Source organism: Cynoglossus semilaevis, chromosome 2, assembly GCF_000523025.1.
Source record: "Cynoglossus semilaevis isolate Cse_v1.0 chromosome 2, Cse_v1.0, whole genome shotgun sequence".
In the NCBI taxonomy this organism is placed as follows: Eukaryota; Metazoa; Chordata; class Actinopteri; order Pleuronectiformes; family Cynoglossidae; genus Cynoglossus; species Cynoglossus semilaevis.
In genome coordinates, this window is record NC_024308.1 from 11,102,411 (window position 1) to 11,127,782 (window position 25,372).

The window sequence follows — 25,372 nt, forward strand, 5'->3', positions numbered from 1 at the left end:
CCCCAACAGGAGCCCCCAGCAACACCACCACCACTTTTACCCCCTGGCTCTGAGAGCAGTAACTAACTGAACACGACTGGCTGCTGCTGCTTCCTGAGTCGTTCACGTGCAGCTCTCTGACCACAGTGGATCAGGTGTCAGTGGATCAGTGTGTCAGTGAGCTCCAGCAGACCAGGTCACTGACTCACTGAATCACAGCAGGTCTGTGATTCTCTACATACATTCAGTTTCCAGTTTGCAGCAATTCACGTAAACACACTGGGATGAAACGTTGGTGTAGGTCAGAGGTCAGACTGTAGGGTCCCACACACACATCCACCATATATTTGATTCTATTTACTGGGTTAAATTTGACTTTGACTTCAGTTTGAGGTTCATCACCTCCTCAGTTTTCCTCTCACTGTGAGGAAGGACTGTACTGCAGAAATAGACTGGGAATAAAAACACACTCAACTGTCCAGCTGCAGGACTCAAGCCTCCATTCACCCCCCCATTCACCCCCCCATTCACCCCCCCATTCACCCCCCCATTCACTCCTCCATTCACTTACCCGCTTGTGCACGTCATCGCTGCTCTCCTCAAACTTCTGCTGGATCTTCTCCTCCAGGAAGTAGATCCTGAGCTTCAGGCTGAAGTTCTCCTTCTTCAGGTCGTTCAGGTGCTGCGAGATGGTGCGATAACCACGGAAAGTACAGTTAGACATGGTGAGGGGCAGCACCTCCTCCACTGGGGCCCTGCAGCCCCACATCTACTCTGACATGGTAGGGGTTAGCAGAAGGAGAACAGCCGAGTCCAGGAGAAAATCAAAAATCAAAGTCTAAATCTGCTGTCGTCTGTGAACAGAGTGACAGAGTGAAGACCACTGCAGTGGACATGAGCCCCCCCGAGGAGGGGGAGGAGAGTTTCTTTTTTTACCATGTAGAAGTCATGTCAAGAATGTGAGACAGGAGACTGTGTGTGTGTGTGTGTGTGTGTGTGTGCTGCTGTGCCTTTACACTGTGTCCACTTGATCCCAGACCTAAAGTCAAAGTATCACTAAAAGAAATCCTCTAACAACTAAAATAAACATCAGGGAAATTAAAATCTCCCTATTTTACTTTTCCAGTTTGAGACAGTATTTTAACCACAGGGGGCGCTATCACTCCACCTGAGCCCTCCCTTTCAGCTGATCCAGTCAGAGAGAGAGAGGGGGGGGGGGGGCTCAAACAGGAGGAGAAAGTGACTCCACAGAGACAGGGGTTCATAAATAAAGACGCAGAGAGGATATAACAAGAAAACACGTGCTGAAAGACACACAAACACTTCACTCAAGCAATAAAAACAACAATATATTATTGGTATTATTAGCAACAACAATAATAATAATAACGTGTTCACGAAGTCAGTTTAATTCTGGGAGTTTTTCCACCATGTAGCAAAAATTCAAAACTGGAAAAAGACGAAGAAAAATGTTGCGTGTTGCTGCAGCCTTCACCGTCCCCCTCTTCCTCTTCCTCCCTCTTCCCTCCTGCCCCGGTGGTTGTTTTTAATCAGGACGTGCCTTCATGACACTCAGGTTCCCAGACTCCAGGCTGGAGAATCCACACGAGTGATTTTCCGATGTCCCCTGTCCCACATCTCTCTCCGTTCACACGCAGCCGTGGCTCCTGTTGTGTTTCCATGGCAACGTGGCACAAGGTTTCCAGCCTCCGCTCCATCTCTGTGCCGAGAGGGCTTAAAAAAAAACACCGCTCTGAAGGAACAGCAGTGTAATTGGATGTTTGCATGTGATTGTGTGTGTGTGTGTGTGTGTGTATTTGTGTGTGCACACTCCAGACTGGCAGAGCTAAACTTTTTTCCCTAACTTTTCCCGGTAACTGGAGCTCCTTGATGCCAGCAAGCCTGACATTTTCCAGTCCCGGCTCTCTGGCACTGCCAAGCCCATAATGCAATTCTGCAGGCGGAACGTCTGATTGTGTTTATTGTACCGCCACGGTCCACGGTTAAAAATCATCATTTGTAAACCTAATTAACTCATCAAGAGGGCCACTAAAAATATCCCCAGGAGCTAATTAAAGCGAAGGACACACTGAGTTTACCCTGCAGAGGAGCCAAACCAAACTGCCCCGGCCACTCTGCCCCGCTCAGGCTCCTGTGCCCAAACAGAACATTTGGTTCTGTCCGAGAGTCAGATGAAAATCATGGTGAATGTGACGGAGCAGCAGTCAGGATGTGGTTAGTTTAAACCTGGAAGCAGGAGGAAACAATTAGCCACGCTCATGACAGGAATCAAAACACCCCGACACTGAGGAGCGCGCTCTTTAAGACGTGCCGGCGGAACCACGGTGGAACCACAGGGCACAGGTTCCTGTAAAATCAAACTCTCCTTAATTTCTTGGACCAGGGGCAGAATGTGTCCCAGCAGGAAGAGAGGACGATACTGAAGTCAGTACAGAAGAGTGAACACGTGCGGCTTCTTCTTCTTCTTCTTCTTCTTCTTCTTTTTCCCCTCCAGTCACAACAACATCCAAGTTCTTACTCATCATCTGAGGGAAATTCAAGACTTTTGCAACTGCACCACAGTCATCTGTCAGAAATGTTGGAGCGATGACTGAGGACGGGTGTGTTTACCAGGTAATGTTCCCAGCAGGAGTGTGTGTGTGTGTGTGTGTGTGTGTCCTGGAAATAAAAGTGCAGACTCATCACCACACAAACCAAGTGTTTCAATATTTACTGTAATATAATAGGATGAAGTGAGATGTAATTAAATAGCTGTGAAACCACTGTGTTACAGTCCTGTTATTAGTCAGTTCAACACACACACACACACACACACACACACACACACACACACTGACTACATAGACTAAGTGTTACCGGTTCCCAGTCAATAAACTGTGGGACAACAAGTATGTTTGACTGGAACAATGTGGGACAGTAGATCACAAAGTGGAACCACATCTGGATTAGAACTGTAACAAGTCCTTTAGGTGTGCCCAATAGGGGGCGCCAAAGAACTTTAGTATTTGGTAGTAAAAGGGAAAAAAGACAAGTTCATGACAACGTCTAAACTAGGTCACCAGAATGAAATGGGTTTGTGTCTCATACTGAACAAGATCTGAGTGACAACTACAACCACAACAACAACAACCACAACTACAACCACGACAACAACAACTAGAACCAACAACCATAACACATTGATTATTAGCAGCTGTGTGATAAGCTGACCCGTGGTCCAGAACACAAAGCCATGTCAGAGACAACACTCACACAGCAACAACAACAACCTGACACTGATCTGTCTGTGTTCCCAGAGTTCGTTGGTTGGAGAACCACTGCTTTTCCTTTAATGATGCCAGAAGAACCAGAGACATGAAGCAAAACAGGTTCTGAATCTTTTTAACGGCACACACTGAGTCCAGACGCTCAGACACAAGAACACGGCCCAGAGCTGGAGCCAGAATCTTCAGAGCAGCCAAGTCTATAACGCCAGATCAAAAGATCTGTGCTCGTTTGTACAGAACCAGAGCCTGACGGCAAATCATCTCCACTGACATGGAGTTCAGAAAAAAAGGTCAGATTAAAGCCTGTGTGAGAGGAAGCAGTGGACACAGAACTACAGAGTTCCACTTCTTCACATTTGTGTTTGCTGGAACTCCAGCCACAGATTCCTGTCTGAACCCAGAACTGTTGTTCCTCTGGTTTCATCTTCGACACCACTGTGTCAGACAAGAGTTAAACAACCGTAAATATAAAGAAATATATGTTTATAATAATTTATTATAATTGACTCACATATCATTTTTCAATTATCACATTATTAATATTTGGATTTATTTTTCTTCTGCCGACACTGAACCAACAGAGCAACATTTCTGGTTTCAGTTTGTGGTCTAGATCCTTTATCCCAGATGTGGGTCACTGAGATGGGAATGCTCAGGGAATATTCTTTTTCCAAATCCAGAAAGAAATCTGTGCAGTGTGTGTTCACAGGTCACAGTAGAGGTAACAGAGTCACAGAGTAAAAGGTTTAGGATCAAATGTCCTGAAACAGATGATGTCATCGTTGTAACTGTTTCACACACACATCAACAATCCTGGATCAGTCTCCAACACAGTGACTCAGAGCCAGAACCAGAACCAGAACCAGACCTGGCCATGTTCCGATAAACTGATTGGTGCTGATTCCCAGAACACAGTAATGGGTTAAGATCGGGTTTTCCCAGCTTCAGTTTGCAGACACCGTTGACCTCAGGTTGTCTCAGGATACCTGACCTCCGGAAGTGAGCGCAGGCTGTGACCGATGAGGCTGCGGTCGGAAGAGAGGCTGATGAGGCAGTGTGATAGTCCCAGAGAGGGAGGGAGGGAAGAGAGAAGAGAGCAGGTCCTGGAATCAGACTCCTGTCACAGCTACAGACAGAACTACAGACACAGCTACAGTGACCTCGAGGGAATCTCAGCTCAGGTCGTCACAGCGGCTGGACAGTGTGGAGCCGCTGAGTCCTGGTCCAGTCAGGGACTGAAGGCCTCCAGGCTGTTCCCAGACTCATGCATATGCACACGTACGTCTAGGATTTAATCCTACAACCTCCGTCGCTCTCAAGTCTACAAACCTGGAACACTGAGCCAACAAACAGCTTTTCTCCCCCCTACGCCTCCCCCTTCAGAGGTGTGAAGGCTGAGAGTCGGCCAGACAGGAAATGACTTCATCCACATGGCGAATAAATCGAAGGTTGGCGCAGACATGAAACAGTTCGAGCTGCAAATCAATTCAGACCTGAGATCAGGAGCGGAAGAACAGGATCAAAGTGGCTCAGGGAGAACGTGAGGAACAGGAAGAAGATCAAATGTCTGTGGTCTGATTTCAGCTACATCTTCATCATCTCATCTTCATCATCTTCACTGTGGCTCAGCCTCCACGGTGGAGGAAGAACTGATTCTTTTGTCCACTAACTGGACCAGGGAAGTGGACTGAAACACAGACTTGAAGCCTGCTGCTGCAGCACATTCTCAGGCCTCAGGTCTGACTGTGGTGTTGGACCTCAAACCTCCTCAGGTGCTGCATCAATCTGCCAAGTGTTGGCACCGGGGCTGGAAAGATCTGGACCAGGAAACCATCCTGCTGGACTAATCTGCATTTACTTAGTGGTGTTGCCAGAGCTAATCAGTGGATGTCAACACACTGGAACATGAGAAACACAACACACAACCACACACACGGATATAAAGAGATAATCAACACAGATGATCAGCAGCTTCAGCCTCCACATCCTGCAGAATCTGAAGTTAAGACCAAGGTTTCCTGCAGTGACACCAGTACCTGTTCTCAGGCCTGTGCACCACACACACTCACACACACATGTCAAGATCCAGCCAAGCACATTCTTTCCACCAGTTTATGTAAGCAGTGATAAACATGTTACATTCAATCAGAGCAGCGAGGATTCCGTGTTATGGTCGCGGCCGAGCGTTTGCAGCCAAAATGCCCAGTTTTCCCATGGACGTATTTCAAAAGGGAGAGTCGGTCTGGCTCTAATTTCAGAGTGTTTACAGCACATCCAAATTACGGTATCCAGTTCTGCCCCAAAAGCTGAAGTCACTGCCAACTGTCATGGCCGACCCTCCTATGTAGGCAGCTTTGGTCTCTGAGAGGAACTGAAACTCAATCCATCCCTGCATTTTTCGGACTGCGCTTGGATTCATTTGTTCATTTGTCTGTAGGAGGGGATTATGAAGAGGAGAGAGATTTGAAAACTAACCCAACGCTGCAGAACAAAGTCAGTGGCTCAGAGTTTTTCCTCCTTCTCCACTGAGGAGGCAGAGGAAATGCTGGCAGTGGAGCCACAATCCAGTGGAAAACAGAGGACGACTGTGCAGGCTCCAGTACACACACACACACACACACACACACACACACACACAGAGAGAGAGAGAGAGAGAGAGAGAGAGAGTAGTGACCCATAAATAATATCCCGTTTCCACAATCAGTGTCAAAGTCACTGTGGATTGAGTCATTTCACTCGAACTAGCAGTACACAGCTTTCGCCAATAGATGGCAATATAACAGAGGAGTGAGCAGCAGGCAGCAGCTACAGCGAGACAGAGAAACAAACCAATAAAGAATGGAAGGAAATGGTTCAATGGTTTACAGATTAGAGAACATACATTTGTGTATAGTAATACTACTACTACTACTACTACTAATAATAATAATAATAATAATAATTTTTTAATTTTTTTTTACAGTTTTTAGAAACTGGGTCAGAAATAAATATTGTTAATAAAAGTGGTTCTGGAGCTGAGTCTCTGAGTCTCTGGAGACCACAACGATCCAGAGAGAATATAAAATGACAAATCAATGTCAGTACTACACTCAGGCTCAAATAAAGGCAATGTTGAAGTTCACTTTAATTGTGCAGTGCTGCAGCTCTGTGTCCCGTTAGGCGGTCCCCTTCCCCCACTTTGAACCACAGTGTTCTTTGTTCATGAAGTTAGGATAAAGTCCATGTGTTAAAGACTCCGTCAATGTAACAATAAAATAAATCCACACCTCCAACAGACACAGTTCAGTTCTGTCTGTGGAAAATCCTCTGTGGACAGACGGAGCAGGGACGTCCACATGAGTGAGCATCAAACTGCACACATGTGGGCACGGGGGGACTCAGACACACCACATGCAGGCCTACAGTGTGTGTCTCTGTGTGTGTGTGTGTGTGTGTGTGTGTGTGTACTGTATGCACTGGATGCGTGCCCTCCTTTCTGTTGTCTGTGGACAGAAATCAAAGGGACACAGAGCGGGGCCCGGGGCCCTCGCTGCACTGAACCATCAGTTGGCATAATGGTGTTAGTTTGTAGAAGAGGAGCTCATCACTCCACGAAGAAACAGAGAGGGATGTGTGTGTGTGTGTGTGTGTGTGTGAATGGGGTTATAAGGGGTGGGGGCACAAATGATGTAATGTGATGGAGGAAGCAGGAAAGGGAGGACGGAGCAGGAGAAATGAGAGGATGTCAGAACCAATCAGGTCAAAGGTCAGAATTACTTCAGCCAAATTACCCAGAAGGCAAGTGTGCTAACCACTTTTGTGTGTCCACTGACTAAATACTAATCATTAATCAAACACACGACGTACAAGTGTGAACTAAAATAAAACAAACAGACCTTTGATCAACATCTGAGAACCAGAACCAGAACCAGAACCAGAACCAGAACCAGACAGAGTCTCTGGCTTGGATGTAGACCACACGAAAACAACAAGATTCAAATAATGATATTCGTAAATCTTAGTTATAAATATTACCAGAGTTCAGGAACATTTGAGGACTGGTGTGGACCAGGACTAATCTGTGGACTCAGACTCTCAGATGATCAGTCCTAATCACTGGCCAGGATCAACTTTAAATCAGTTTGTCTAAATCATAGTCTGAAGGCCAACTACATTAACATTTTTTTGTAAAAATAAAAAGTGTACAAGTATGTGGTGTAATGAGTACAAACCTGTTGGCACTGCCAGGTGAGTTACACCCCCGCCCCCTCCCCAGACTCGCCTGGCTCCGTCCCTGCGGCTGCACTTCATTAGCTACAGTATCTCCACTCTACCTTCTCCGACAAATTCAATAAATGTTCATCTGCTTCCAATTAGGCCCTCGTTAGCCGTAATTGGCTCGGTATTTACTAACAGCATTACTCAACAGTGCTTGGCTCAGACTGGGCCGCTCCGATCTGGGCCAGGCTCAGCTCAGCTCAGCTCAGCCTTCTGGGTTTGTTCACGCTCTGCCAGTCGTCTGTGCCCTGCAGAAACCAAACTGTCCAGAAGGTCTACTCCAGCCTGAACTCATCTGGAACTTTAGTTTGAACCACAGTGGTTAAAAAGAAAAATCAAGACAGGGGATCATTTCTCTTTACAGACATAACAATCAATAACTAACAACGTCACCTGGTCTACGACCAGTCTAACCCGAGGCCTTATTTTTCTATTTTTTATGCTAACTGTAACGATCACTTCCTATAGGCAGGATGATGTCCCTTCCTCTGCCGTGGAGTCGATGACTTGACACAGATGTGCAAATGTCTGATGCTGGAAAGCGCTAACGTACCAAAAAAACTTTTCGTTTTCACATATCTTTTTAATAATTCTATACATTTTTGGTACTTAATATAACTTAATTCCTCAGTCGCTTCTAAAGATTTCAGTTAATGTCGTTTTAGCTAACCTTTGCTATCATTTTAGCCGCATTAAAGCGTGGCTTTAGGTTAGCTATATACCAGCAGGTTTTCAAAGCAGAGTCTGCGAACTGTTTCTTTAATTTCAAGTGACAAAGAACCAGAGGAACAAACTCAGACATGTTCCGTCCTTGTCTCCTGGACTTTATTTTGTAGCTAACGTCTCGTTTGCCCTGCATCCTCGTCACGACCTCTGTTTCCACCTCTGTGTGAACACTGACACGTTTCTGTGGAGGTCCGGCTCCACTAGGACCGCAGCCACGAATGTGGCAGAAGGTTTGATGGTTCAATTCCAACGTTTCATTGGTGAGGGAAAATATTTTGACAAGGTGAGGAGTGTGTCCAGGGCAGAGGAGTGAACTCCTGCTGTGTTTTAAAGAAACTGAGACTTTCGGTCTTTTCATAGTTGACACTTGTTCTGTGGAACTTCATGGAAGTCACGGCTGCTGAAGTTTAAACTTTTCAGAGGCACATTTTAGGACGCGGCTTCAGCTTAAAAAAGTTAAAAAAAATTCAAAAATTGGAGTGTGTGTTAAAAACTGAAGGCAAACAGTGAGACATGACTAATGGATGAACGAGTGGCTGCTGAAACACATGAACTCTCTGCCAGAGATGAATCCACTTAGAGTCTTCTTCACTCAACGTAGGGTTGTTGTACCCCATAAAAGCACCTGTCACACCCCACCCCCCACCGCCCCTTCTCATTTTCTAACACTTCAGTCTAATACGATGATTCCAGTAAAACTGCCTGAGAAGTAAACGATGACAAGTCGCTGTGTTCACTTCCAACTTTGGACTTTTTTCTTTTTAAAAACATAAATTTTCCTCCTTCATTTCTGGCAAGTTTTCTCTGGTATGTGGAGAGGGAAGAAAATGAGGTCTGCTCCACACATGTGGCGCTTCACAAGAACTGTTAGATGTCGTCCGGAGACGGAGACAGAGACAGAGAGGGGAGAGAGGGGGAGAGAGGGGGAGGGAGGGAGAGAGAGAGAGAGAGAGAGAGGTTCTGCTAAATGGTAACTCGGTCCTACTCGTCCTTCTCTGACACTTTCTAGGAACCAAAGCGAGACAAGTGCACGTGTGTAAACGTGCATGCACACTCAGAGATAGAGTTAATGTTGTGACTTGGAGGGTGGGGGGGTGGGGTGGGGGGCAGATTAGCGAACATTTTAACTCAACAATTACCATCCATGACTGACGCCCTGATCAAGTCAACATGTCTTCACTGACCCGGCAGAGAGGAGCACAGATCTACTGCTCAGGCCTGGGACCAATTAACAACAGCCTCTGAGCCACTCACAGGGTCGGGCCGTGTCTGGTACTGTCCAGATGATGGCGCTGGTGCTGTGCAGTGAAACACATTATACAGAAACTAGAGGAGGTAAACAATGAAACAGTGAATGGTCTGACGTGATGTGTGGAGACAGAGCGATGTGTGTGTGTGTGTTCTAGTGAATGAAGCCTAATGCTGTATGTCCTGGGCTGAAAGATGAGCTCCTGGGTATTGATCTGCAGCCACGCTGCTGCTGCTCCTGCTGCTGCTGCTGCTGCTGCTGCTGCTGCTGTTGCTGCTGCTGCTGCCGCTGCTGCTGCAGCAGTGTAAACCGACCCCTGCGGTCGTCACTGCGTCCATTAAACTCCTCATCACTGCTCCTTCACTGGACGTCTAGTGAAAACATCTCTGTCTGACACTTGAAACATCTAGAGTGTGTGAGTCTTTTGTTTTTTTCAGTCTCTACTCTTCAATTAGGTCATACACAAAAACTTGATTCATATTTAGATTCATTTAAATAAAAAAACAAATAATTGCTATCTTTAAACAAACATTTAAAACAAAAAGAAAAGAAAGAACAGTCTTACGTAGCCCATGCAATGCCTCCTACATACCACTGAGGGGCAGGGTGCACTATTTTGTTTTTCTCTTCATTTTAGAGACCAGATAAGTCAGTAACTAGTAATGAAGGTCAACGACCTCTGACAGTTGTGACCCCCCCCCAAGACCACCTCCTCAGTCTTCATCCTTCATCAGGAGTCAACTCTTTTTTCTCTGACAGTTTATTAGTGTGGCTAATTCCACTTGTCTGCCTCGTGACTAACTATCGGTGCTGGAGATGCCAGCCAATCAGCAGCGGCGATGTCACAGCCTGACAGTGCTCGCTGACCTGTTCTCTGAAGTCCCCACAACAAAAGAAGAAGAAAACGCTCAGAGCCAGAGGACAAAAAAGAAAGGAGAAAGACGTCGATGTTCAGCTGCAGAATCACATGACCTGCCCGTCTCCCTGCTGCACCCGTCTGTCTCCCTGCTGCACCCGTCTGTCTCCCTGCTGCACCTGTCTGTCTCCCTGCTCCACCCCTGCTGCCCCCCATTCTGTCCCCCTGCTGCCCCCCAGTCTGTCTCCCTGCTGCACCTGTCTGTCTCCCTGCTGCACCACCATCCGTCTCCCTGCCGCACCCCAGTCTGTCTCCCTGCTGCACCCCTGTCTGTCTCCCTGCCGCACCACCATCCGTCTCCCTGCTCCACACTGCTGCCTTTACTCCCCCTCTGACGGACCTTTCATGGCACATGTGGTTTTTGAGAAGTGAAGACAGAGACGAAGGGCAAAATAACAGATTAACAACCCTAATTTGTCCTGAGGTTTTAATGGCCAAAATTATATGCAGCCCCCCCCCCTTCTATCAATCTAAGTGTCTCTGTGGTCGGTTCAAATTCACATTTATAGTAGAGCATGTGCTTTCAATTTCTGCTGTGGACTAATAAAGGCCATTTGTGAGAGGGCCATTTTGATTGGACGATTTTTCTTTGCCTTCAAAAACCTCAGGACGACAGAGTCAGGCTGGAAGTTTGACAGCTACAAATGCAGCTCTGGCAGCGTCAGGTTTCTTCCAACCAGAGGTTTGGAAAAGATCGATCCTTCAAACAAACGCATATGTGGAACATGCACACACACACACACACACACACACACACACACAAACAGTTAAACCTAACCTGGATTCAATAATCCAGACTGTTCAATTAAGATCTGAGGACCAACGTTCACTACCACTGTCAGAAAAGCTTAACGTGAAACTACGGTGGCAAAGAAAGGTCAACAAACTTTAATTTGCTCCGTCAGGATGTGGACGTCTCTCAGACAAGGCCCGACTGTACGGCCTCGCGCTCCACACTCAAATCAGTTGTTTCCATTTGTTAACGGCTGAGAGGCTGAAGCGTAAATACTGCAGTCGTCAGATGGAATCAGATAAATCACACGCTGGAGTCCTGACCTGTGACTTGGGTTTTTACACACTTTTCTCCTCTCATTTCTCACTTTCTGACTTTCACCGCTCTGACGTCCGTCCAAAATCCATTAGAGTCAAAGCCGCGGTTTGTTTTTCTGAGGTCTAAGAAGTTTAGTACAGATGTAGTTTGACCTGAAGGATATGGAGTTACCAGTTTAGGACTTCTAACACCTCACCTACTCTTTATGTTGTTCATTCTCATGTCAAAAATATTCAAATGTTACTTCATTCATTCCCCTGGTTTACACTGGTCCAGGTTCAGTGGACCAGGTGTAGTTCACACTCACATTCACACCAGTGGTCAATTCAGTGTGAACAGTTAACCTCAGGGTCAATCTGCCACAGCTGCATATCCAATCAGTGACCATTTCGTTGTAAGTCAAGACCACTACTCACTGTTCCACCGTGTGGTCGTCAGTGTAAATTAAAGACTATACTGGGCAACAGTGTGGTCATATTGAAGAAACGAGCCAATCAGAACAGATATCATTAATAACATGGTGAAATATTTAGGTCTAAATTTTATATGATACAGCAACCAATAATAATGTCCTCATTTTAGTCTGACTGGAATCAACTCTCCCATGAGGAGACCTGGACCAGGACCTGATCTGAACCGGATCCATGGCCAAGTGGTTCTGCCCAAACACTGAACAGTCCCCTAGTGATCGATTACTCAACAATCATTACCAGTAATGGTTAAAATGCTAAAAAGCAAAGTTTCCCAAAGTAGGGGGCGGGGCCACTATTCTCATCAGTGGCAGCATTAGTTCTGCAGGATTTCTAGTGTTTGAAGTTAAAGTTCATTGGACTTTAGAAGTTCTAGCTGTGGATGTTTCCCCGGCCCAGTACTGCTGTAATCCCCTCCTCACAGCTGTTCTGAGTTCTTCACCCACAGTGAAACCAAGTCACTGCAGCTAACATTATGTCAGATACAAAAATGCACCAGGCAGAGTTCCCAGAACCCATTACTGTGGTACAGAACCAGAACTAGGAACAAAAAAAAACCCATTGGCTCCAAGTTGGAGGATCATTATTGAAGTGTTTTTCATCCAGGAGGACTCGGTCCAACTTCTAACAGTACTGTGTGTCTTTACCTTACTCTGCCTGCAGTAACTTCTAATACCTGCTGTGATGATCCAGTCCAGGAAGTACTGGATCATCACAGCAGGTATTAGAAGTCAGAGGGATTAGAACTCATCACCTGACCTGAGTGGGAAGGCATTCACCACACTGACCATCAACAGAACCACAGCAAATGATTCACCTGCATGAATGTTAATATTGCTGTTAAAGACACCATTCACTGACACCTTAATTATGGTTGCCAGAGCTCACATAAGAATTAAGCAACCAGTTTAACAAAACCAGGTGGAAAGCCAGTTAGTAGTAAAAATTAGTAACATTTAAAAATGTGTTTCCTTTTTACTGAACAAAGATTAACAAAAATCTTTGGTACTGGTTGGTCTCAGGAAAACTAGAAAAAACCCAAATAAAAAAACAAGCATACTTGTAAATGACATCAAACCATCGGCCTTAGCTTCTGTAGAATGTGTTGTCACTGTTTGACCTCTGACCTTTATTTGCATTATTTGACCTTGTCCTGTTTCATTCACCACACATTTAGAAATTCATCATTGGGACAAAACGTTTGGTGACCTATGACTACATACCTTGAGCATGAATCAGGTTGTCAAAACAGAGGGGCGAGGCTCACATGGAAGGGCAAGGACAGAAATGACACAGAGCTGTTGGCTCAGAGTTTCAGTTTCCACACCAGGGGAGTAAACACACCTACTGTACCTACCTACAATCAGTACTGACACCAGGACCCCCCCCCCCCAACCCTCGGCCCCTCCCACCCTGAGGGCTCTTACCTGCTCGTACTCTCTGAGGCTGTGCATCTGAAGTGTCGGTCCTTTATCCACTCCGTCACATGAATAATCTGCAAGGACAGAAAAAGTAACCAACGGTTAACAAAACCAACCAAACTAAACTCTGTCTTCAGAAATTAAAGAAAAGTTAGAAAAGAATTCAGACGTTTTGACCACAATCGCCAGTTTCCACTGCAGGAAATGACCGGACTAGAACCCGGAGCTTCCTGTAAGCTAAACCTGAGGAAAGTTCAGGACCAGACATGGGTCTGAGGTTTTTAAATTCCCCTCCGAGACAGGACCATGAGAGGACGTGGTGGACTGTGTTCTGGAGACCCTCTCAGAGGAAGACCCTCTCAGAGGAAGACCACTGCAGGTGACAACACTGGGTCCTTTATTTCACTTTGTGCAGCAGGAACAATGGTGCTTTATTTAGTACCATCTTTCTGTGTTCCTGTTGGGGAACCGTCCTGTGGCGTTGGTTCTTTACTGTAAGTGTTTCCCCTGGAGACAGACCCCAAACTGTCAGACTGTCAAGACTGGTCCTCCCTCTAAAACCACTAATGACACTGGTCTGTCCTGACCTGAACATTATGGTCTGATGGTTAGAGGTACTGCCATACACAGTACTGCCATACACAGTACTGCCATACACAGTACTAACATAAACAGTACTGACATACATGTGTCCATGGAAACACTTCTCCGTCTCAGTGTTTTCTTCACCTCAGAAAAACAGAACCGTCTTCTCCAATGATGTGTCTCCACTGAGGTCTATTCAAGGTCAACCCTGGGTTGGTTCCAGGTTCATCACTGAGTCTTCATCAGTGGGACATATTTGTTTGGTCATCATGAAACCGTAGATGTTCATCATCTGCTGCAGATCTTCCTGTGAATCCTCTGACAAAGCTACAGGACATCAAACAGTGATGGAGAAGAAACACCAGGATCTTCATGGAGGTGGAACAAGAAATGTTTGTTTCTGCTGAAAATAAATCCAGTCCTGAGTTGAGGATTGATCCACTTCCCTGGAGCAGAACCAACAGTCCATCAGAAACATAAACACCTCAGGATGTTCTGCTGCTTCATTACAACCTCATTAACCCCGGATCTGAACGAGTCGTATCCTCTCATACACACACAGAATCTGATCCAGCTGAAACAGTTCCAGAGGCCTCAGGTGTCTGAGAGCAGAACCTCAGCTTTGCACTGATCCAGGAACAGTCCCAGGAACATCCAAACAGGAGGGATTTGAACCAATAGTTTGAGTCTGTCTCCTTCAGACCCAGGACCAATGGGTTTCCAGTCAAGAGGGGTGGCATGAAGTGTGAGTGAAGTGTGTGTGTGTGTGTCGGAGCCGGTCCAGAGGGGCATCATTAAGGAGAACTTGGCAACCACTGACGGCTCTTTTTAAATTACACCACATTAAATATTATTAAGAAGCTGCTGTTACTTGAAGGTAGCAGATCTTCTGGATGGAAGCCTGAGATGCTAATGCTGCTACGCCTGCACCGGGCCCAGGTACAACACATTACACCGCACTGAGAGGAATGAGGTTCTGGTACTGGAACCAGAACACAGACACCGTCCGAGGCTGTATCTGTGAGGGAACACTGGGAGTGTTTCAGTCATGATGACAAATTAGTTCAACAGTCATTTAAAAACTGATGATGTCACAAGATAGAAATGTATCTAATGATTTGGGTTGAAGTCAGGACGTTATTTCATTATCCCCAGGTGTGAATACGGGTTATTAGGTAGAGGTGTGTATGTGTGTGTGTGTGTGTGTGTGTGTGTGTGTGTGTGTGTGTGTGTGCGCAGACCCTGAATGCACCACGTGACCCGAACTGAAGTCTGAGTAAAAACAAGGTTTCAAACCCCTCATTCTCTCTGCACTGGGGTCCACTGCTGCCCCCTAAAGTAAGTGTGTGGAAAAACTTGCAAAGAAACTGAGGCCTAAGTTGAACTAAGGTGAGTCCTAACAAATAAAAGCACTGGTTCGCCTCACTTCCTGTGGACTGTGGTGAAGGTCACACAGTGTTTGGTTTCCAGTCAGACTGAGTGAGTGACAAATGTCACAGATTTGAAGACAAACCTTTTGTTCAGTGAGGTTTTTTATTCCTCTGTTGTGACCTGGAGCCTCAGGCCTCTCTCTTTAATTATCCAGACGCTGGTAAACAATAAAAAGCCAAGGTCAGCCTGCAGCAGTGTTTCAGTGTAAACTCACGGCTGGATTCAGTGTTTAACAAACACACAGCAGACAGAGAAGAAGAGAATTCCAACAGGAAGGTCATGTGACCTGACTAAAACACACACACACACACACACACACACACACACACAGACACACAGACACACACACAGACAGACAGTTTGACTTTGAATTTCCAATGTGATGTTTGTGTTTGGGGCCACAAGGTGGCAGGGTGGTTAGGGCCACTGTCTTACAGCTAGACTTTACACCAGTTACCAGTTACAGTAACTGTTCTCCCTGTGGGTGGGCAGGGTCAAGGAGGGTGAGGGCACACCCCTAGGTTGTCCAGTGTCCTCCCGTAGTCCAAAAACATGCAGAGCAATGATGGAGTGATTGTTCACCCTAAATGTGTGAATGTGAGCCAGTCAACCAGAGAGGGAATGTGCAATGCATGCTGGGTAAAAGAGAAAGAAAGCCAACAGATCCAAACAGAAGAAGCCCAAGTCATGACAATCCACTGAAGTTATTAGTTCTGATCCCTGAGTAAAAACACAAAAACACCAGGCCTGACTACAGTCCCTGACCCAGACTACAGACCCTGACCCAGACTACAGACCCTGACCCAGACTACAGTGCCTGACCCAGACTACACTCCCTGTTGTGGTTGTAAACAAACCTGGTCTAATCAAATCCATGTCACATGCTCAGCCCGAGGGTTAAAGAAACTGTGACATTTTATAACCAAGATCCACAGACCATCGTGGTGTGAAAGGATGAAGAGGAGGAGGTTGAAGAGGAGGAGGTTGAAGAGAAGGAGGTGGTACTCACCCATCGTGGGTCCGATGCTCTTGGGTCGGACCCGTTTCTCTGCAGCACAGTGCCTGAAAGAAGACACAGCCATCAGTCCAGAGTCTTTACAGCCATCATTGTCCTGTGAGTGTGAGTGTGTGTGTGTTCTCCTCCTCCACAGCAGCATACACACACACACTGCTCCTGATCCCCTGATCTGAGGTCAGTTTTTCCTCTTCACCTACAGACGGTGCAGTCTGTGTCACTGGGAGTGTGACTCAAACACATGAGCTGAAAATAGGACAGGAGGAGCAGAGCTGAGGGAGAACCAGGAGGTGAGTGTTTTCCCACTAACATGTCACACACACACACACACACACTGAGTCAGCGCATGCTTTAAAAAGTCACACACTCCTAACTGACGGCTGCACACACAGTAAACAAAGGCAGACTGAAGGAATCTGTCCAACAACTGGTCAGAGTTTGGTGAGAAGAGGAGAAGTCTGAGAGAGAGTTTAAAAAAACAGAATTTTATCTTCACTGTTTCAGTTACTGCTCACATCTTCATCCACTTTATAAGATGATTAACTGTCAAAGAACAGACAATAGCAAAACTAAAGTCAATCAACGTCGGTGACTTAGCAACAACCTTTTTTCTTGTTATTTGATTGCATTTTTTCAGAGTTGACTATAAGAAAGTTCAGGTAAAGCTGATGTTTCGTTTTATTTTGTAGAGGAGCAGCAGTTCAAACACCTGTGGAGCGCTAACTTGATTTTCCTCTAATTAACACGTGCTCTCATTAATAATCAAGAGTGAAGACGCAGCCGACAACAGCTCATTAATGACAACCTCAGGACACGACAAGGGGCAACCAGTGTGTGACCACCCAGGTGTCGGTGTCCCACAGAGACCCCCTGCCCCCCACAGGCCAGAACTACGGTGAGGACAGTTGGAGGAGCAGGAGGAGGTGACAGTGTAGGAAATGAGCAGCTGAGAGAGTGGGGTCAGCATTTGTTCTGCTCATGTGCTGATGCTCGTCGTCAGCTGACTATAGAGTTCATGCATCAGTAGAACTTTTAAAACTAACCAAACACTGGCTGTAGACCTGATGGTCTGTGAACCTGAGTCTGTCTGTGTCTACAGACCAACAACAAAGAACAGGAAAAATCTTGGAGTTGTTTCCAACTCTGATCCCATCACCAAAACACTAACACAGTAGAAACGGAATTCAACTTCATGGAAAGTATCTGCACCGAATTAAAGAACATGAGTAAAGATTTTTAAATCTTCGGTCACTGACATAAAATCGAAAACAAAAAGTAAAAAGTTAAAAAAAAAAAAAATTTTTGAAGTCTGTATCAAAGTCTCAGGCTTAAAGAGATCATTGTGATTATTGTGTGTTTAGCTAACAGTTAATTGAAGGTTCAGTTTAATTAGAGGTTCAGCCAATCACTGTCAGTCAAGCAGGCTGCAGCCTGGAGTCTTATGTAACGCTGGCTCACAGTTCAGTACTCTGCTGCCAGATAAGACCAGTCCAGAAAAAAAGGGTATTTATGTGTAACTCAGCTCAGTTTCCATTTTTTTAAAATGTGGATACAGATTTAAATATGTGAAAAAACTGAAGGTGAAATTCTCTCCAGTCAGTACCGTTTAGTACTGTTCAGTACAGATGAGCTGCTTTTCAAACACTTTCTCTTCATGTCAGAGAATTTGTGTCATTGATCCTTTCAGTCAAATTAAAGAAAAACAAACATTGAAAATGTTGCTGCACCAGTTACACAATTTTATGCTAGTAACACCCTGAGGCTAGCCCAGTTTTTAACTTCGTTTGTTTACATTACATTACATTACAGTTGAAGAATAAAAATTAAAGGTGAGACTGGGCGAAAAAATATGATTAAAAAAGAAAAACTTTATAAAATAAATAATTAGTTAGAGGTAGTACACACTTTGCTAAAACTAGCAAAGAAGGTGCTAAAAAAAATAGCCGAGCTACATCTTGAAATTATCACATGTAAAAGTAACATACTAATGTGGACAATGGCCCAAAAGTCGAGAACACAGTGAGGTACAACGGCTAATTTAGCATTAAATTAGCCAAGGAGTCAAAGAATATCTGAAAGTTTCACCAGAAATAATGTTTAGAACAAAGCATTAGCAAAACAAAAGTGAATCAAAATAGGCTAAAGCTAGGCAAAAACAAAAGCCCAAAGAAGACTAGGACACTTAAAGGTATCTTTAAGTTTGTTCAACCGCACAGAAAAAAAATTAGAACAAAGAAATCAATGTTCACTTCAGAGACATCAGTACATGTACTGTACACACATGTACTGTACAAACATGTACTGTACACACATGTACTGTACACACATGTACTGTACAAACATATGCCCATCCATGCAGCAGCTCAGAACCCAAACAATCCACCAGATCAAACCCTGGAGCTGGAACTGTTCAGAACCGTACCTTCCTCTGTAGAGGAACCCACTCATCTCTCAGCTGCGTGTGTTCAAAGTCAAAGACATGAAGCAGCAGCAGCAGCAGCAGCAGCAGCAGCAGCAGCTCCTCTCTTCTACCACGGTCTCCCCCAGCCTCAGGTGAGTCCTCAGTCTTCCTGTCTCCTCAGCCTTGAACACATCTTTTAACTTCTAACACTGCAACTCTGTCAGTCGGAAACTCTTTCACTCCCGTCCCGTCTGACTCTGACTCCTCACACATGGAGCGGGCTGACCACAGTCAGGGTTCTTCGGGCCGACAGCGAGCCAAGCAACCAGGCGCTCATTTGACGTGGCAGGGAGTTGAGCAGAGAGGAGAGAGGAGGTAAACAGCAGCCGGGAGCTAAGGTACACACAGACAGAGAGCCTGCTGCAGCATGAAAGAGCGATCTGTTACAGCACGCTCCAAAACAGACGCCGCAGCAGCAGAACCTCTGAACGGAGGCGAGCAGAACCAACAGTTCCTGTCCACTCCTGTGAAACACTCACTCAACTGTCAGTGGACGCTTTCCTGCGCCTCAGGTGTTTTTTACAGGCAGGGTGGAGCACAGGCATGTGTGTTCATGTGAGCGCCCCCACCCCCAGTCTGCCGGGGAGTGTGTGTCAGACATGTTGGAGCAGGTAATACAGGGTATGGAGACGGTTGGTGCTTCCACAAAGTCTAGGATCCTACTGTAGACAGGACACGTCCCAGTCATGACAGGGCAGAAGTCTGGGGGAGAAAATCTGGGGATTTGGCCCAGTCCACGACTACCTTATAGATGGTGGTCTAGTCCACATTGGCTGGGGCCTAGAAGAAGTCCCAGCCCATAAAAGCACAGATGGAAAAGAGTCTACAGCAGTGAATAGCGGTGGCCCACACATCTGGTGTTTGGACTCTGGGCCACAAACCTCAAAAGCTAGAGCTAGTTCAAGCTTGTGGCCCACATCAGAGTGACCCAGAGTTTAGATGTGGAAACACAGGGTCCTTTATTTACCCTTTCTCAGACCCAGATGAACACTTGGTCCAATGTTACATCTGAAGTAGAAAAATGTCATATTTGTGTCTAACAACATGAGATGACATGTCTACAGGTCAGAGTGACGGGTTGGACCAGCGCTGACCAGCTGCTGCTGGATGACTTACATAACTTGTTTGGTTCATGAGAAGTACCCCACTGCCTCTTTGGTCCACACCTGCAGGACCACATGCCTCCTGTCCCTCTAGCAGGTGTGAGTGAAGCTGCTGCATGTGTGGAATGTGAGGCAGGAATGTGAGGAAGCCGAGGACAAAAGACTGGTGTCAGCCCCAGACTGGGTCAGAACTGAAGGTTCTGGGACGGGTCTCAGGTAAACACCGAGCAGTTCAGACAAGAAAAAGAGCAGCAGAAGAGACAGGAGGGGGGGGGGGGGGGGGGGGGGGGGTGACAGCAGAGCTGCACCCTACCATTACCCTAACCACACCCTCCATCCACCCGCCCTTCTTTTCTTCTCTAATCTTTCTCCAGACGTTTGGCTGTCCCCTCTGTTTGGACAGCTGTCATCACACACAGTTCAGAGGATGAACTGCTGAATGAACATCTTCACTAGCAGGAAGCAGAAGCTGATCTGTGATCAGCCTCCGATTCTAAAAACTAACTCCAAATAGTCACAACTGAAAATTCCAAAACTAAAGCCTGAGGAGACGGTGAGAAGTGACAACAGACAGAGCAGACTACTGACATACAAACAATCAAAGGAAACAGGACAGGAAGTGGAAGAAGAAAATGAATCAGACTACAAAATAAAACAGGAAATGGAAAAAAAGAACAAGGAAATCTAGGAATCCGGGGCTAACTCCCTTCACTTTGTGCTTGTCCGCAGCAGAGGTAAACAGAAACAGGGAAGTTTCTGGAAGTCTCAGTGTTTAGTATCAGCCACACTGAGGACAACAGAACATAACAGTGTTCTAACAGCTCCTGTATAAACAACAACCTGCTCTCAACTTTCGCTAACGCTCTCTGTCTCGCGTGCCCCATGCGCATATACGCACACAGCCATCCTGAGACAGACATACACTATCAGTACAACACACAGTAGCTTACCAGAAAAGTCATTGATTGCTAAAAAAATCCATAAATTAGCCACATCTTTGTTTAATTGTCACATGAGTGTGTTATTCTGGGATGGATATGGAGAGTCAACAGGAAGTCTGATCTCCTGATCATCACCTCAGAAGACATGAATCAATCAATAAATCAATAATGTGGAGGAAACACTCACAGACCCCAGACTGACAACTGACACCGGCCAACAACAGACAATGTTAGAAGACAAACTGGGTCACATTTCAACCTCCATCATCATCAACATCATCATCATGACTGGAGTTTGCAGAGGGAACAGCTCTTCTCTGTAAATGTAACTGATCTGAAGCAGAATTTCTGCCGACACAGCAGTAAATGATTCACTTGTTTCATTGTGAACCTTAAAAGAACTGGAGGTCAGGTTCAGACGCCGAACGGGTCCACGTCCAGACTCCACCAGATTCTGGACTCACACTGAAGTAGACCGTCTGTTCTTATGAGACTTAAACCAGAACTCGAACCCCCCCCCCAGCAGACCACTGTTGTTTCTTACCCTGTTATTTACAGACGCAGCCTCATCTCCAGGTCCCACTGATCCTCCGCCTCAGCTCCGCATCCTACACATCCACCAGGCAGCGTCCAACATCCAGCCTCCAGCAGCAGCAGTCATGATGACGCCACAGTCAGAGCAGAGTGGAGTCAGAGAGATGCTGCTGCTGCTGCTGATGATGATGATGAAGATGAAGATGGTGATGATGTTCCCGTTTCATCTCATTGGCTGACTGCAGAGAGAGGACACCCACGTCCCAACCCCCACAGCCAATAAAATGTAGATTGGCTTTTAACACATAGTTTGAATCCCCCCTCCGTCCCCCCGACCCCTCCCTTCCCTCAAACCAACTCGGACATAAAAGGAGAATCCCTGTTGTCACTGTTGGGTATGACTTTTAAATGATTACATGTCAAATGGGAGCGGGGGCGGGGGGTGGGGGTGTTAGGCAAGTGCCTCAGCCTGGGGGTGACACATTCACAGGGTAAATAGATGAGGGAGTCCCTGAAGTGAGGGGTGAGGTAATGACCCATATGTCAGACTCTGTCCCACAGTATGGGTGTCTGAAGTCTCTCTGTTGGACTCAGACTTCCTGGTTTTATCAAAGAAAAACCCTCAAAATAAAATATAAAGCATATTAAATATAACTAAAAAATCCTCAAACAACAGAACACTTCAGACTCAGACTCCACAGTCACCTTCACTCCTTGCCTTTTGCTCTCATCTAACTCGATTGGCTAAACATTGCTGCTGTGTCACCTGGTGGCCAAATGCTGAACTGCACATCCTATTGCAGGCATCAACATGAACTAATTACACATTTAACTCCCAACATTTCCCATCAGGCCACAATGAGGCCTTTAGAAATGTGTGAACGTGTGGTGTATCTATACTGGTGAGGACCTTGCTTTTTGTTTTAGCGCCGCCCCTCTGGTCACTTTGCGACCGTGTTTGTTTGAATGTGTCAGGAGTGTGTGATGTTCCTGCTGCGGTCAGTTCTAACTGTTCATGTCTGAGCTGAGGTACTGATAAAAGAACTCCACATCTGTCAGAGCCTCGGTCCAACTCTGAGTTCCTTTAGACCAGACACATGTTACCCAGCTGCTCAGTCCAGCCCAGGTCTGACCACTGCCATGGTCAACATATTTCCAAAATCAATCCTCTGGCTAGTTTTCAAAGGCGGGGGCGCTCATTGCCAACATCACTGGATGTTCAGGTTCAAGTGGGAAAATATTCTCATGAGGCCAAATTAGTTTGGTGCAGCTGTGGGCCACAACCGCAACTGTGGGCCACAGACTTCAAACGCCTGTTTTTCTGGTTATATGTTTGGACAGTCTGACTGGACATGGAGCTGAAACTGGGAAACATTTGATTAAAGTTTGGCTCAGATGTAGTCCATAGTCCAGGTACAAACCCTGGGACCATCGTTCAAAAGTTAAAATAATGGTCACACCTGGTTGGCTACACTGGTCCTGCTGCGGTTGTATTTAGGCGGTAGAAGCAGGATCGGTTTGTTGTCACTGACTGGGACATCCAGACAGCAGGTGGCAGTAATGCAAACACACATTTGTCATCTGCTATTAAAACAAATGAAGATAGATAAAGTGCCACCTATGGGCCAACATAGTCAATGCAAAGAAACACAGAATTGAAAGATCTGCAGATTTCCACTCTGACATCCCATCATTTCACCTCTGTATTTAACACCACTGCAAACCAAAACAATTTTACTTCATATATCAAAGATCTTAATACAGTTTCCAGATTGTGGGCCACATATCAGCCAAACTCTCCACAAAAGCCAAATTTCCTGTAAATATTGAACTAATACTAGAGATAAACATCAGTGTCATCAGCATAATGAGAAACAATAACAAACGAGGGCATGAGCCATAAATGGTCATTGTGTCATAATAATAGTAATAATAATTTCTTTTCAAACTTTTGTAGAACGTGGGCCAGATCCTTCTGTGGACCATTACGGTTCTTGGATTAGAGCAAGAATAACAGATGAGGTCAAGTATTTCTTTAATGTTTAAAAATAAAAAAAAACACTCACATTCTGGGTCCAAGTCGTCTTTTCTCTTCTGGAATGGCTGTGTTTTTGTCCCTTTTTTTCCTCCCGCTCCCATCATCCCTGCTGTCTCTGTGGATTTACTGTGTTCGTAGGGCAGCCTGCCGGTCCGCCTCGCTCTGCAGCCTCCACAGAAACACACTCCAAAAATCTGCCAAATAATGAGCAGAGCAGGGAGAGTAGCGATGAAGAGGAGCTCTTCTTCTTTTTTTTCCTTCTTCTCCTTCTGGGGAAGACAGATAATAATTCAGAGCTCGTCCTGACTGACAGATGATGAGTCAAAGGAAAAGACCAAACAGAACTGAGACGACGTCCACACTCGGGCCGGTCCCAGGAGAAAATGAATTGTATTTATATATTTATAATGTATTACTGTATTCTCCAGAACATACATTTTAACATTAGTCACATCTGTCACAAAGAGGAAAACGAAAAACTAGATCTCACCAGTCTGTCAGTCAGTATCACTTTTAAACATTCATTTCCCAAGAATCCAAATTAGACTTTTAATTCACACAGTCTAAAGACAAAAAGTTAAATGCATTAACGTTAAAGGTAGAGATGTTACGATGCATCGTGACTCAGGTTAAACATCGGTACAAATCTGTGACAATTATCATCGGTTAAATTGAATCCCACATGAAGGCGTAAGGAGTCGGCTTCGTTATCTCAGAGTCACTGGTCATACCATGACACTGCACACTCAAATACAGAAGGTGGCAGTATGCACCTAAAAGATGTTGGTTGTTGAGGTCATACCTTGTTTTGTTTTTTTTTTTTTTGTTTTTTTTGCATAATTTTCTTCATTTGCTAATGTTTAGGAAACAGAATAAGGTTTTCTAAAATCTCACCCTCGCTCTACTCCAGGGGAAAACCATCTGTGTTTAGGCTCTGTGTCCACACACATTTAAAAAAAATATCAGGTCTGAGTCATTCCAGAACAAACTGGATCTGACTCAGAGAAGCTCCTTTTTTTGATCTCTGCCTGAACACGAGGAGACGAGGAATGTTTCTTTTTCCTCTTTGAAGCCAGTCGGAGTTTTCCCTAATAGTTTAGCTTCATTTGGTGTGTGTGTGTGTGTGTGTGTGTGCATGGCTGTTATAAAGCCTCAAACTGAAATGAATATCATTGTCACATCTTGTGCCAGAACTAATTCCCTCGTCCAAAATGTGCAATTTGGCATCGGCGTCTGCCGTGGAAAATCTGAATCCAATTTTCCTCCACTGGTGGTTGTACATGTGTCGTGTCAGGTCTTTTTCACACACTTACTCACACACACACACACACATGCTCACTGAACCAGTTGGCCTGCAGCAGGCGAAGGCCACAGTTTATTTTTTTCTCAATTATCCATTTAGTGTAAGTGGCAGGTGCCTGATGTGCTCCACGCCGGGGAACTGTTTGTTTTTTCCTTCTTTAAAAAAAGGATGTTTAAGTAAATAAGTGATCAGAGAGAGAGAGGGAGAGAGAGAGGGAGAGACAATGGAGCAGAGAGTCCTGCTGCTCATCTTATTCTATCTTTTTTTTTACCTGCAGTAATCACGTCACACACACACACACACACAATCGATTGTTTAATGAATAATTGAAGCACTTTTCCAGAGAAACAACTTCCGACTCTGTTCTCATAAATTCAAAGCAAAGAATCTGGGCCGGATTTTCTACTCGTGCTATCAATCATGAGCCGCATTGGAATACAATAACACAGCGTGTGTGTGTGTGTGTGAGAGAGAGAGAGAACATGTCCACTGTCACAGAGTCGTGTGGTTGGATTCATGAAGACTTACGATCCACATACATGAAGCTCTTTTTTTATGACTTCATTCTCATCACAGCTACTTTTTCTGTGAAGATTTAAACCCAG

At 45.4% G+C, this 25,372-nt stretch overlaps 1 protein-coding gene across 13 annotated transcripts in view; it reads right to left on the reverse strand.

The window, feature by feature from the left end:
- Positions 1-25,372, reverse strand: part of pde4dip (phosphodiesterase 4D interacting protein) — a 59,511-nt gene that overhangs the window by 31,277 nt on the left and 2,862 nt on the right. For 2 of the 13 annotated variants that reach the window (XM_025054203.1, XM_025054202.1), the window contains exons 1-4: positions 18,810-19,729; positions 16,382-16,434; positions 13,363-13,430; positions 551-661 (exon numbers count right to left, since the gene is read on the reverse strand). In XM_025054203.1, the coding sequence (XP_024909971.1) occupies positions 551-661; positions 13,363-13,430; positions 16,382-16,434; positions 18,810-18,835 (258 nt within the window). In that variant the 5' untranslated portion in view covers positions 18,836-19,729. Of the gene's footprint in view, positions 1-550; positions 662-13,362; positions 13,431-16,381; positions 16,435-18,809; positions 19,735-21,436; positions 21,765-23,492; positions 23,734-25,372 lie in introns of those variants that run through there. The other 11 variants (XM_025054204.1, XM_025054215.1, XM_025054213.1 and 8 more) reach the window with 9 other exon arrangements.